This window comes from Patella vulgata, chromosome 4, assembly GCF_932274485.2.
Source record: "Patella vulgata chromosome 4, xgPatVulg1.2, whole genome shotgun sequence".
NCBI classification, from domain to species: Eukaryota; Metazoa; Mollusca; class Gastropoda; family Patellidae; genus Patella; species Patella vulgata.
The window spans coordinates 56,694,739-56,709,203 of NC_065882.2; the positions used below are offsets into that span (position 1 = coordinate 56,694,739).

Sequence of the window (14,465 nt, forward strand, 5' to 3'; positions counted from 1 at the left end):
TTGGGGTTGGTGTAAATTGGCTTCCTGTCCTCCATTGAACTCTATCCTCTTCTAGGGTTAATGTGAGTCAGTCTTATCATCCAGTATCTGAATTACTGTGGGGCTGTCAAAGAATTGAGGGACATACATGTACCTACAAGCATGAATATAAAAGAAGTCTTACCCGGGTGGAATATAGATACTCAGAAACATTTCTGTCCTGGCCAAAATTCTCCCGTTTGCATTGCAAACATAGGCTGTGTTAGTCTAAAATTGTTTTTATTTTATTCTGTAGATGTCTACTGGATCTCAACTACAGAGTGATGATGTCTTTGAAAGGTTATCAAAGGAAATTAGCCAGCGTAAAGGGCTAGCGGCAAAGATAAATGCAATTTTTCTATGGAATATAACAAAAGGTGGAAAGCAAGCTTCACAATGGAGTGAGTCAATGTTTGTTTTTTTAGGGAATGTAATGGTGAATGCACATGTTTTTTATATTGGAATCTCTATTGATATATTTTAAAATTTAAACAGGAGACTTTGTATCGTTGTATAGCAAGATACATATTTAATCCGGGTCTTACACTATTGCAACAATATATTTCCCAAATGATTGCTTCTGTGCAGATATTAAGCTAAAAAAAAGGTACAAAGTGTCAATCAAAATTATTTTCAATAGGTTGCAGTTAATGGATGTTTCAATAGGGATGTGACAATAACAACATATTTTCCTGAATTAAAATCTGCAGGGTTTTTTCCTAGGCGAATTGAGCTGAAAAATTCATTTTTTGCAAATTTTTGGACCTAGCACTATTTTTGCAGTCGGGGATCGTCCATTTTCCAAATTTTGTGAAGGAAAATGGCCGCCATATTGGATTTCCGCCATATCGGATTTTAGAAAATGAAAAATTATATTGTATTCATGTTTTTCGACCCTGAAAACAGAAAGAAGGACTCCCAAGAAGGCCTATTCGGAGTTTTTCTAATACAATATCGTGAAAAAATCGAAATTCACCTGAAAATGGCTGCCATTTTGGAAAACGGCCGATCCCTGACCGAAAAAATAGTGCTAGGTCAAAAACTTTGCAAGAAATGAATATTTTAGCTCAATTCGCCTAGGAAAACACCCTGCACATCATTTTGATATATTTTATTCCATCCCTAGTTTCAATCTATATTTTTAAACTTACGTCCTACTGTTCTGCTCCGAATGGGCTAGTAATAAAGACAGGCATGTGCCATACTGTGTGCTATAAGGGAAATTTTGCCCGGACAACGGCACTATGGCCTACTCTTATATCGAATTCCAATTGTCAAGGGATCTTCTATGTGCATGCCAATGTGTACACAGGACAGCTGTCCTTGTCAGGCCCGCCGGCCTGCACCACTGGCAAGGGCAAACCACGCTGGAAACTCCCAATGAACTTTCTCAACCAACACCGTGAGCGAATCTGCGACCTCCAGACTAGTGAGCCAGCGTCTTAACCAATTAGCTGGTTTTCAAAATGGCAACTTTTCCTCCAAGGTTACTAGTTCTTAAAACCCAGGCTAATTTAAGTCTCATTGTTTTGTATGTGTGGAATACATTTAATGTGAGTGGTGTACAGATTCTTGTCAGGAATTAGTAAGTTATTAGTTTGCATATTTATGCGTATATATTGTAGCTGTTGATATGAAGAGTAGTAAATCAGGAGAGATATATCGTGGTGAACCTAAAGGAAAGAAAGCTGACTGTACATTAACAGTTGATGATGGTAATATGGTAGATATAACTACTGGTAAATTACCAGCACCACAGGTATATTATATTGTAATTTCATTATAATTCCATGAACATTACTCCCTGTCATGGTCATCGAGCCTATTGATACAGACTTTTCTGCGAATGAAACATACACAAAACAAACACAAAGAAGGAATATTTCCTATAATTTTATTGAAGTATCAAAGATAATTCAAACATAATTCTAAAACCTAGAATTTAACCGCTGTTGTAATAAGATGGGTAGAATTTTTGCTCTTTATATTAATAATAGCATTATATTATATCTTTAACTAATTATGGGTTCACATACATGTATTGTAGAGAAGTCATATCTCACACACTTAAATTGAATGAGTCATGGGTTGACACATAAAATAAATTATAAAACCAAAACATAGCTGGTTCTGTGTGAAAACAAAATATCGCCAGATCATTTATGGCAGGAAAATTACTATTGCATCATTTGGCTTAGTAACCAATCATTTTAATTAATTACATCATATTAAGGGTAGAAAACCGTTAGAGCTCTGGACGATAGAAATACAGCGGCTAAATTCTTAGAGAGGAAGATGTAGCAAGTTCTGTCAGTAGACTCGCCCTGGCGTGTTTGGAAGCAAGTGGTATTGAAAGAATGGGTTTATTGTAAATCTATGCTTGTAACCTATGTATCCAGTGCTTGATATAAAAGTAGAAACAAAATGTATTGTTATTCCTTTAGCCATAAACTGAGTAAGTGGATAGAAGAAAATACATGTGAATCTTAAGAAGAGAATGAGAAACAAATATAACCAGAGACTATACTGAGGATCACAAGACTATTAAAATATGTAGTACAGGAGAGAGTATGTGTCATACGTCAGCTGTGGGGAGTTTCCCTGTGTACTTTCCACATCTAACCATGCATATCACGCATATGGCTACACTGTTTGTTGCAGGGGGCATATTGTTGCTAAATACAGTTCTTTCACTTTTTTGCAGGCATTCATGACTGGTAAATTAAAGGTCAAAGGTAACATCATGCTTGCTCAAAAACTTGGGCAACTTTTCCAGGAAGCAGCCAAAATGTAAACAAGATTGAACCATTAAATCTATTTTGTTATATTTATCTGTAAATTATTTAAGCATTTAATTTTGTCTTATAAAACTTTATAAATATGCCTCTAAAATTAGTTAATTATATAAAATTATTTTCTTTAAATTCTGAGCTAAATTATAAAAGACACCATATTTTGGGTCTTTATGTTTACAAACTAATGGTGATTAAAAATACATGGTGTATTTTAGTCCAAATAAATTTCTACATAAAAATGATAATTAAAGGGTTGCAACCAATAAAACTTGTATAAATCATTTCTACTTAGTTATACCCTTATTATGTAATATGTTTAATAAACCTTTTCATTAATTCATAAATGTAATAAAGCTTTAAAATAATTATATATCATTGAAAAATTGAATAAATTCTTTGAAACAGTAATGTGATAATTACAACAAAACCAGTTACAAATTTGATGTACTAACTGTGAAATATAAAAATTATTAATGTTTTTTTAATGTGATGAATTGTTTGTTAATGTAATCCATTAAGGTGATGACTGTTTTAGTATGTAATACATTAATACATGCAGTTTATAATTTTATAAGAATACTAAATGTTATTGCTCACAATTATAGACATAAAATTTCATATAATTGGTGTATGGTCTTTTTTGTGGCAATTATGTGGACAGGGGGCAATGGGGGGTGTGTGTCAAAAAGGCCCTGGATATATGATGCAGCCATGATTATTATCATTATTCGCCCTGTCCATAGGGCCACCTTTACTTGTATTAACTGTAAGTACCGTATAAAGTTATAGTTTTGACTGATTTTACTCAAATCTACCAAGGTAGAATAGTGAAGATAGTACCGGTCCCTGTTGTATTTTGAAATATTTGTTCTATTCAACAGAATTCATTTCTTCACTGATCCCGTCTTCATTAGCCCCGTCTGAGCAGAACAGTAAAACGTTAAACCCCATTTCATTTCTTTACGAAAAACTTTGGACTAGTGTATAAGGGTATTTGTCTTCGTATATTAGGGTATTTGTCATTGCACTATTTCACAAAAGTAAGTTAAAAGTAAATTAAATATAGATAGAAACACAAATCACAGATTAATGAGTAGTTTAACAATAGAATAGCACTAGTAATCCAAATGGGGACATCTCACTGTCCCCACATCTATTGTTCAGAATCTGGGTCCACCAGGCCATGACTAATTAATTAACAAAGGGGACTAATTAATTAACAAAGGGGATTTAAAGTATAGTAAAAAGTTTGTGACACTTCAACAAAATGATTTAAACAATATTTAGTGAAAAAGATTACATGTAAAAAATACATATAATATGGATTCTTATATTAAACCCCATATCCAGCATATTAATAATATACAAATTAATACATATATAATATAATAAATATATACATGTAATAAGTAATAATAAGTGCATTGTTAGATTTTAAAGTAAATTTCAATAATATACAAATACGTAATACGCAGTAAGTGCATATATTAACATGCATAAATAAATACATTTTATACGCCCACATTTTCATGAGGATGTATATTGTCGTTGCCCCTGTCCGTCCGTCCACAATTTGTTTGTGGACACTCTACAGGTCATAACTTTTATTCGATTTTGACGAAACTCAAAATATAGGTCTATCTCCCAAAGATCTCGGTTCCAATCGATATTGGCATATATATCGGACCATAACTTCATGGATTATAGCCCCTGATTGTACGAAAAATCACGTTTTTAGCTTGTGGACACTCAAGAGGTCTTGAAACTTGAAATGCATGTTTATAACCTAAAGATCTTGTTGTTGTTTATACGTACAATACATTAATTATGATATTATGGACAGGTTAATTTAATTAAATTATTTACACTTTATGGGTTGAAAATTACTAAAAACGTAAAATAAAAAAGCCCATGTATATCAAAAGTCACCTTAATATTGGTAAAATTTAAAAAAAATTGTATATCAAAAACCCACTTTAAAACACACTCACAAAATCACTGTCGTGAGAAGAAAGAGTGCAGTCATATTGTCCCTTTGTCATAATAAAAACAGGTTAATACAGGAGGTCCAGCTGACCAATGTTTGGCGTCATCAGTGCGAATAGAAAAAAAAACGCAGGGAAAAAGAATCCCCTTGCCGTATGTGGAAAAGCAAAGTGCCTGCGGTAAAAACTACATAACTGGACTCGTGGATTATTTACATATTAAAGACTATTCGTTCAAGGTCATCTCAAAGGTTCAAGGTCAAGACATAAGGGCCGACCCCGACGCGTCAGGCTCCCCGGGAATTAAAAGGTCACGCCACTCGATGGATAATTTATTTACCTTTATATGTGACCTTGACCTTTGATCTGCCTTTCACCTTGGGGTCAAACAACCCCCAAACCTCATGCACCATCTAGGCTTTAGTCGAAAAGTTTATGGTCAAGGTCATGCTATCTAAGTTGGGTCAAGGGGCTGTTACGCCCAAGAAATGACATTTGGTCAAATTTGCTATATGAAGATGAAAAACCTGAAAAACACGTGCAAACACAAACTCGTTAGGTCAATCGATGCAAGTTTGCTTAAACTGAACACGCACACGTAACTTGAACTGGAAAAACAAATTAAAATTGTTATTTTCATCTTTGTTAGAAAATGCAGAGCCTTTCAAATGTAGAACGTCTACGTGCTATAGGTAGGCTCTATGCTGGTCATTCTGTGGTCACTGTTGCAAGAGCCTTTAATTGTTCACGCCAGACAATAATTAATCTTAGAATGAGAGTGCTTCAAACTGGAACTATTGCCGACCACCCAAGGGCGGGAGCGCCACGTGTGACGTCACTCCAGGAAGATTAAGCAATACGATTACGTCATCTTAGAAACAGATTTGTCACTGCAACCTCCACAAGTAGAGAGATGTTTGGTGGAAGGGTAACTGCACAAACTGTTCGAAATCACTTGCAGGCTGCTGGTCTTCGAGCTCGGGGGCCCTATAATGGACCAATATTGACACCTCTTCATCGCCGTAACCGACTTGTGTGGGCCATCACTTAGCCCCGACCTTAAAGGAGCTAAATCGCTAACATTTGGGACCTAGAAATTGACAAAAGTGGGTCGCAACGCATATAATACTGTAATATGAATGTGTATAAACTGATTTACATTCAATGGTTTCCGTTTTTACTCCAATTTCAAATCAGTTATGTTCGGCGAAATAAGCCAGCAGTCTCAATCAAGTGCAAATTTCTAGCGTCTGGTTATTCCAGTCTTCATACGCCGTTCGATTTGGTGCAATGTGTCTAGCCTCGTCCCTCGAGTCTCTTTTTACAACTGGGATCGAAACGCATTATGGTACACGACTCGTGTACCAATGGTAAAATGTTTATTTTGTCTTAAATATTGGATATCAAAAGCCCATCTTTTACCGGTAAGACCACAACATCAATGTTGATTTAATTTGACAAATAAACCTTGTGTTCAATGTTGAAGATTTTGGTTGATATTGATTTAGAGACTTAGCTACTTTAATCCTATTGAACACATCTGAGACGAACTGGGTCGACGTGTTCGTCAGCAAGTGAATCCACCACTGACGTTGCAGGACCTTCAACATGCTCTTGTTGAGCAGTGGCGACGTCTTCCTCCGGTAGTGTTTACTAATGTTCTGAGATGCACGAGAAGACGTTGTGTGGCAGTACGAGACGCTAGAGGAGACCACAACCGTTACTAAACACTATTCCGATTGTTCTCCAAGTCTGAATTTCATTTTGGGGGGTACTGTGACATCACGAACGTTATCAATGTCAAGGACTTTCGGCGAGATATATTCTTGCTTTCTGTTGATGTCAAGGCCGTCTGTGCACAACATAACACTAAAATAGTTGCCTTAAACCAAATATTAAAAATCTAGCCCCAAAAATCCAGAGTGTCAAGTTTTTAATTTGGCTGAGTATATAATATAGGGTGATTCTCTCAAAATTCCAGCTTCCTAGTTCAAAAATTAAGCAAAAAGGTCAGTGCTGATATGTCGCAGAGCAGAAATGATATTTGACCTTTGCACGTGCGCAATGCTGGAACCAATGATGCCATGACTACCAATTAAAAACTCTGGCTACAAACTTGTCACGGCACTGCCAAAGTACCATGACAATTGCAAGGGGATACCTCCTTTCCTTCAAGACGTTTTTTCTTGACACTGCCGGGGGATTGGATGGCTGAATGGTTAGCGTGCGCGCGCTGTATCATAAAGTCTGTCATTGAGTCAACTGGCGTGGTTTCGAATCCCCGTTTGTACGTGACAAGGAGTAGGGTCGCCTGTCCAACCTCGTGGGTTTCCTCCCACTGCTAACGACATGCGCAAGCGAATTATTGAAATAAAATTAAACCATATGTTAGTCCCGAAATGACCTAGTTTGTGTCGAGTGGACGTTAAACCCCATTTCTCTCTCTTCTTGACACTGCCATCTAAAATTGGTCACGTGACGCCATTTCCGCCATTTAGAATTATACAGACCCATTCTTTTGCTTAAATAAAGAAAACAACACTCAATATTCTTACTTTTTTATTACAAAAGGATCCTGAATAGTTCTAAAAACTGTCATCAAAATTAGAAAGTGGTAGCGTTTGGAATTCTTAAAATATATAAGCAAATAGGCAATAGTTCCACGGGAAGTCTGTATGTTAGTCAAACAACAGGTTTATTTTTGTCCAACATGACGTCACAAGGTGATGTTACGGAAGACTTCCCGGGGTAGATTTAGTTCGAGAATATCCAACCTTAATGGGTCCCACCCGTGAGCTCTTATGGGCGTTTGGGGAAAGCAGACCTAATCGAAAGTCAGTCGATCGTGCACGGTGAACGTGTTCCTAAAAAGGGTGCAATTTTCAAGGATGACAAGTAACCTCCAAGCAAAGATCACCCATGGTCATGTTCCAGGAGCGGTGACGGCCCCGTGACAGACCTTCTGACCCATGACCTTGACCCATTTGGCTAAAGTTTAGATGGTACATGAAGTTTTGGGAGTTTTTCGACACAAAAGTCAAGGTCAATGAAGTGTTCATCCCAAGGCCAGGACCTTTGTTTTGCAACGCGGGCCCGGGGACGCACCAGGTGCTCCGGAGCACCATAGTCGGTAGATATATCGGAAGGTCAAGGGGACAAAAACGGAAATATTTCCGGGGCCCATAGCGGGTCATGGTCGCGACGTTTGGTGGGCGGTTTTAAAAAAAAATGAAGAGCAAATGTGGGGTCGGTCTACCAGTCACCAAATCCCGGGCCCATCTGAAGACACTTTTTGTTTTTGGGCAATTTCCTGAGGACAGTCGGCTTAGTTTTAACTGGTGTGATCCATGGGAAGATAACTCGGCCATCCCGAACCGGATCCGACCTTGAGGTCGCGACCTCTTAAACTAAATCGACCCCTGCGAGTCACATGGTGACCTTGTTTTGGCCCCCATAGGCCAAGGTCTAGGTCAAATGACAATTATGCTTCATTTTGACCCACTTCTGGTCGGCGCAGAAAAATTGCAAGGGAGCGACGCGCATAAGGGTAGTTTTACCCTTTGCCATCCATATATATACGTCTTTAACAGCGTTGATACAGTTTTTTATTAAAAGGGGATAGTAAAAGTTTTGTTTTATCTGGATTGAACTTCAGATCAAAGTCTTTAGAAAGTTGACTTGCTATGTCTAGCAGTTTGGGAGCGGGGTGGGTAGCCGCGAGGACTAATTCCCCGGAAGAAGTGAACAAATTAGAAAAAATAATGATTGAAATAGGACCTTTTGGGGCACCGGGGGACCAAGAGACCGTGGTTGGGGGCTTTGAACTAGTGATACGCTAAAAAAAAGTTTCATCTAAATCGGATAAAATTGTGACCTCTAGATGGTCCACAACCTGGGTATTACATGATTTTATAATATTATTTTCGAAAAGTGGAGTGGCTATTTGACGGGGAAGTTTCGGTCCGATTTTGCGGAATTAATTATTGTGTAACGGTGATATATTTGAAGAGTTTTGAAAATAAGATACAAATTATGACCTCTAGAGGGCCCGTAAACTAAAAACGTGATATTTCCTACAATCAGGGGATCAGAATCCAGAAAGTTACGGTCCAATACGAGCCAATATCGAAGAAACCCAGATCTTTGGGATATAAATATATATTTTAAATTTCATCAAAATTGGATAAAAAATTCGAACCGCTGGATGGTCTACAACCTGGGTATTACGATCATATCCAAATGTTAAAGCTACTGGCAGATTTCGTCATGGTCACGACATGTAAACAGGGTTAGGGCAAGTGATTGTTGCAGAGGATTGTGAGTTAGGGTAAGGGCTAGATCTTTGGTTAGGGTTTGCGGTAGCCCTGTTTACATATCGTGACATTGGTGAAATATGCAGGTGGCCTTAATATTTAGATCTAAACTGAATATTATATACTTTTAGGGGAGCGGCCATTTTGTCGGGCAGTTCGTCTCATTTTCAGGAAATGTGAACTCAACCGTAATTATGGTGTAACGGTGATATATTCGAATGCCTTTTAAATCGGATAAAATTGTCACCTCTAGAGGGACCACAAGCTAAAAACGCGATTTTTCGTACAATCAGGGGCTACAATCCAGAAAGTTACAATCAGATATGCGCGAATATGTAAGGTACCAAACATACATTTCAAGTTTCATCAAAATTGGATGAAAATTGTGACCTCTAGAGTGTCCATAAGCTAAAAATGTCAATTTTCGTACAATCAGAGGTCATAATCCATGACGTTACGGTCCAATACATGCTAATTTCGAAAGAAACCGAGATCTTTTGGAGATAGACCTATATTTCAAGTCCTGTCAATTTCGGATAAAAAAATTTGACCTGCTATAATTGAATGGGTTTTTTTTACAATCAAATAGAAACTGTTACTTCTACTGGGTCCCCGGTTCGTAAAATCAGGGGTCATAATCCAGGAAGTGACGGTCCTATATACGCCAATATCGAAAGGAACCGAGATCTTTCGATAATATACGTACATTGTAAGTTTCATCATGCATATATTTGTCATTTTTCAGCATCACAGGATTAAACCATCATAGATTGTGTTTTTATGGTAAGGGAGTTAAAAATGAAATAAAATTTCACTTCATTGCTGAATAATTTTAAAGCCAGAAATCGCTTACAAGGCGTCCCCTGCACCCTCGCCTAAGGACCTAGGATGGTAGCCCCCCCAATCAAGAATTGCTTCCGCCGGCCCTGTATAGTATCAAATTTCAAGTGAACTATAGGTATTCTATTCATAGAATAACAGTATAGGCTGCACAATAGGCACCTTATGTTAGACACAATAGGCAACATTTGAACTGGCGCCTTGTAGGCGAACAAATAAACCAGGGCCTCTTTTAACCCGTAACCCGGGTATAAAAGGGCAGGTCCCAGGAAAATGGCGATAAATTATGCAGCCTCTGGTACCATCAAGAGCTCGAGCTAATTTTGAACTATTTCTTATTCCTATAGCGTAATGAGGTGGACAACCCCTTCCTTAGTGCTGATCCTGTTGCCGGTGTGGTAGACGATATAGTCACGTCATCACAAGACGATGGTCTCTTTCTAATCACAAATGTATCCATCGTCTTCGTCGCTATCGAATTCTCAATCTCAAAACGTTCAAAAATGTCCTCACAGTATGGTATCAAGACAAGAGGATCAGGAGGTGATAATGACAGGCAGGCCTCGGTGGGCCATGATACGAGCCTACGGGTCGCCTACCAATTTGAACACTTCTAAAAATCATTAATGTCGTCAAAATATTTTTATGGGGGGGGGGCTAATTCGATTTTTTTTTTGGGGGGGGGGGGCTTAGCTACGGGCCCGTCCAGTCCTGAATCTTACTACGAAATAACCTCTCCTGGGATAATCTTTCCGTCTGCATGATGTCCGAGTATAAGTTCAAATGTCAAAATTTATCGAGTAATGTCAGTCTATTTTAACACAGTCCATTTTAGAGGAATAAACGGACAGAATAATTCCTGATTCCCTTTCCGTTTTACTGTTGACAAAAAAGCAACACGTCCAGTCCGTGATAACACTCTGGCTAAATAGGACCTACTTGTTGACAAGCCGCGGGTGTCTACTTTAGGAAGTAGGCCTACCTAAACCCGCATTCCCTCTAACAGTGGCTAAGTGGGTAAGACGCTGGCTCGCTAGCCTGGAGGTCGGGTGGTCGATCCCTGCATTGGCCGAGAAAGTTCATCTTGATTTTCCGGTATGGTTTCCCCTTGTCAGTGATGCAGGACGGAGGGTCTGACAAGGACAGCTGTCTAGTGGCTCGGGTGGGACGAAAAACCGAGATCCCGTGTACTTATTGGCGTGCACGTAAAAGATCCCTTGGCAGTTGGAATTCGATATAAGAGCAGGTCGTAGCGCCGTTGCCTAGTCAAAATTTCCCTTTAAGCACACTGTATGGCGTATGCCCGTCTTCATTAGCCCAGTTTAGGAGCAGAACAGTAGGACGTTAAACCCCATTTCATTTCATTTCCCTTCTAACAGTGGTCAAAGTTGCACCCAATGAAGCATTGAATATCTGCATATTTTATATGTTGATACATTTACTCTTGAGAGATCTACTCTCTTGTTGCACACCATTCACAAATTATTGATCAGCCTAGAGTTTATATAGATTCACTTGAATAGTCACGGCCAGTTAGAGTTTTACCACTGGGACTTCCCTGTTTGCCTTGTTTGTAGGCCACGCCTTATACAACAATAAGACTTCGTTAAGACAAAAAGTAACAAATCTCGTGGTACTTTATAACATACTATTTTTGATAAGGTATTCTCTTAGAAACTACCGCCAACACAAGGCTTAATTTTACTAAGCTCTGAATTATTTGAAATATGTTTAAGGAAACTATATTTAATAAAGATGTCGCGACATAACAGACTGAAAATGTCGTTAATTTGGTTCATTTCTTCAATCTACCTGTTTTCAATCATCAAAGGTAAGTCGACTTAAAGATGTACATGTATGTCTATTACATATTCTCTATTTTAAATCTAAAAAGAAAAAGCATCCACAGTCAGATTTGGAATTAGTTCTTTGAAATAAGACTTATTTTTGATATAAAATAACTTAAAGTTACAATTTCATATTTTCTAAGAAAGTCAAAACATAATTATTTCTATGTCTTTTGCTCAATAGGTTGTCAACTCACAATTATACGATCATAGGTTATCTTTCTCACACTTAAAAATCTTCACACCGGAAATAATAACACAATTACCTCCCAATTACCTCCTTGTTTTCCTATTCCCCACCATGGAATAGCTATCTTCAAACGTTTGAATTTGAAGTTGAAAATGATATTTTTGCGAATTTCTCAACTGGCAATAGTGAATTATAGGATAAATGGGATTATTCTTTAACAAGGTAGGACTGTTTATAGATACCATCTATTTTAGGGCTTTATTTTAATACATTTTAAAAATATAACTTAAAAATATGATATTGTAACTTTAATAACTGGCTCATATTTAAAACCTAGTATGATACCTGGCTTCGCACATGGCCCACATTCGCACGGGGCCAAAATTTGCTACATATGTACGGGTGGAGCGCGGAGACGAAGCGTGATTCGCCCGGGGCCCAATTTCGATGGCCTAAAACATTCATGTTAATTTGATACCACACAATGTGGCGGGTAGATCGCGGCGACGAAGCGTGATGGGCGAACACACATACAGACATCTTTGATTTGATTTTTATAGATGTAGGTATTCTTTAAATCTTTATTAGTTTTTAGATTCAATATTTGGGGTAAAAACATTAGATACAAAAAGAAATTCATATAACCTATGAATGTGTATGTTCATAATACGTCGGTAACTGTCTGTACGGAAACCGCGCCGTCTGAATTTCAAAAAGACAGGTAATCGTATAAACTACTACCTATAAGACCTAGGGAACAATTTTATGTTCTTATTTTTTTGTTAAATTTACGTGAGAAACTTTGTAGTACACTTAGACTTTAAAGATGCCTTCACGAGTACAAAATGTGTGATTCGATGATTGGACTAAAAACATATTCAATTTAATTGATCTATTTTTCTTCGAATCCCTCTCAAAACATTTTAATCAGAAGAAAACTATCCCGAGCCAGCCTGGTTTATCACGTGTCTTAATTGACGGAGAATCCATTTAACATAACTATCGTTGCCTAAGTAAATTCTTGATTATCCGCGGCAAATCTTTTCCCCAGCATTTTATTGCGGCGTCTTCTGGACGTTAAATTATTTCAATATCCTCACAGCTGTTAGCCATTAGATCAAAACATAAGAAGCACTCTTATCACGTTTAAGCTATGCCTTTTAGTAATGACAATGTTTGTCATTAAATGATGTAAGTGGTCGGTATTCTAAACTAATGTTTAGTATGTATAGAAAGTGGTTAGAAATTATACAGTTGTCATTAGTTAGCAAGTGTGTAACTAGCTGTAAAAATGTGACTATTTATAACACCCATCACTATTGAATACACAAACCTCATCAACAGTGGTGTATATCATTCAATAGTCACAGTTTTAACACCTTAGTGACAAAACACCTACTTAATCACTACTGCCTGATTACTAACAATTTTAACTAACTAATAATACACATTATGTATATAAACTGATGACTTTGATCTATTAGTGTCATATATTTTCATTTATAACCGTTATTTGTTGCTTAGTCAACGATATCAATGTTACAGTGATACGTCACTTAAGGAGGCATGCTGCTTGGACACCCTCATACCTTTGTTTTGTGCTCGCACCATGGAATTCGGGGTTTTTTTTTAGTAAGATTGGGTGTCTCTACTTTCCATTTATACCAAAATTGTCAACTTTTATTGGCAACAAGCCGACTTCCGGTTAATCTTTCGAAACAAAACATTAAAACCACGCATATGTTATCTGTATTCTACTATGATGTCTTCACATAATATAACTGGAAACTATGCTATAGTAATAATAACTGTCCAATCTGTTGGCTAAACCCGTAATATAATCTTTCGTAGTTTCGAATGATATCTCAAAAAGTTTGTTTATCGGAATCCAGACTCGCAAGAAACGCCACCAATATAAGGTGATTCATATTTGACCTGTCATTGCCTAATCAGGACACTGTGACTAAAATTAAACAGCGCGTGTCTTATATTGAAGACCCGAAGATACCGCACGCCCTAGATTAGTAGTCCGCTTACGGACACCTATCTGAATTATCCTGGCTGGGGCACAAATGTGCGATGTTAAACACCATATCATTCATTCATTATTATACAAATAAGTTCTGGAAGAGAGTCTTTGTGTAAAAGTGGTTGATTAAATGTAAGATTTAAATAAAGAGCTGGCCGTTCTTGCTATAATAGTTCCGAAAAAGATATCGGTAATACAAAATGTATATATAGAAAATTCATTAAAATTATAATATATCTGAAAATATTTTAACATCCAGTAGCTGGGATGACACAACGTGGCACTTTTCGATGTATTGAAAGTTTTAACAAGATGTAGCATGCATGGTTTAGTAGCAGGATACCCAGCTTCGCCCGGGTCCAAATTCGCACGGTTCCCAGTTCACTAGGGGTCCAAATTCGCCCGGAACCCAAGTTTGGCAGGAGCCCAATTCGACAGGGGCCCAAAT

General features: G+C 37.6%; 1 protein-coding gene across 1 annotated transcript in view; it reads left to right on the forward strand.

Moving 5' to 3' along the window:
- The window catches only part of LOC126817343 (peroxisomal multifunctional enzyme type 2), a 40,286-nt gene extending 36,166 nt beyond the window's left edge, over positions 1-4,120 (forward strand). Inside the window, exons 20-22 of the mRNA XM_050544226.2 lie at positions 275-419; positions 1,644-1,777; positions 2,723-4,120. Of these exons, the coding sequence (XP_050400183.1) occupies positions 275-419; positions 1,644-1,777; positions 2,723-2,812 (369 nt within the window). The 3' untranslated portion in view covers positions 2,813-4,120. The remainder of the gene's footprint in view (positions 1-274; positions 420-1,643; positions 1,778-2,722) is intronic.
- The last annotated feature ends 10,345 nt before the right edge of the window (positions 4,121-14,465 follow it).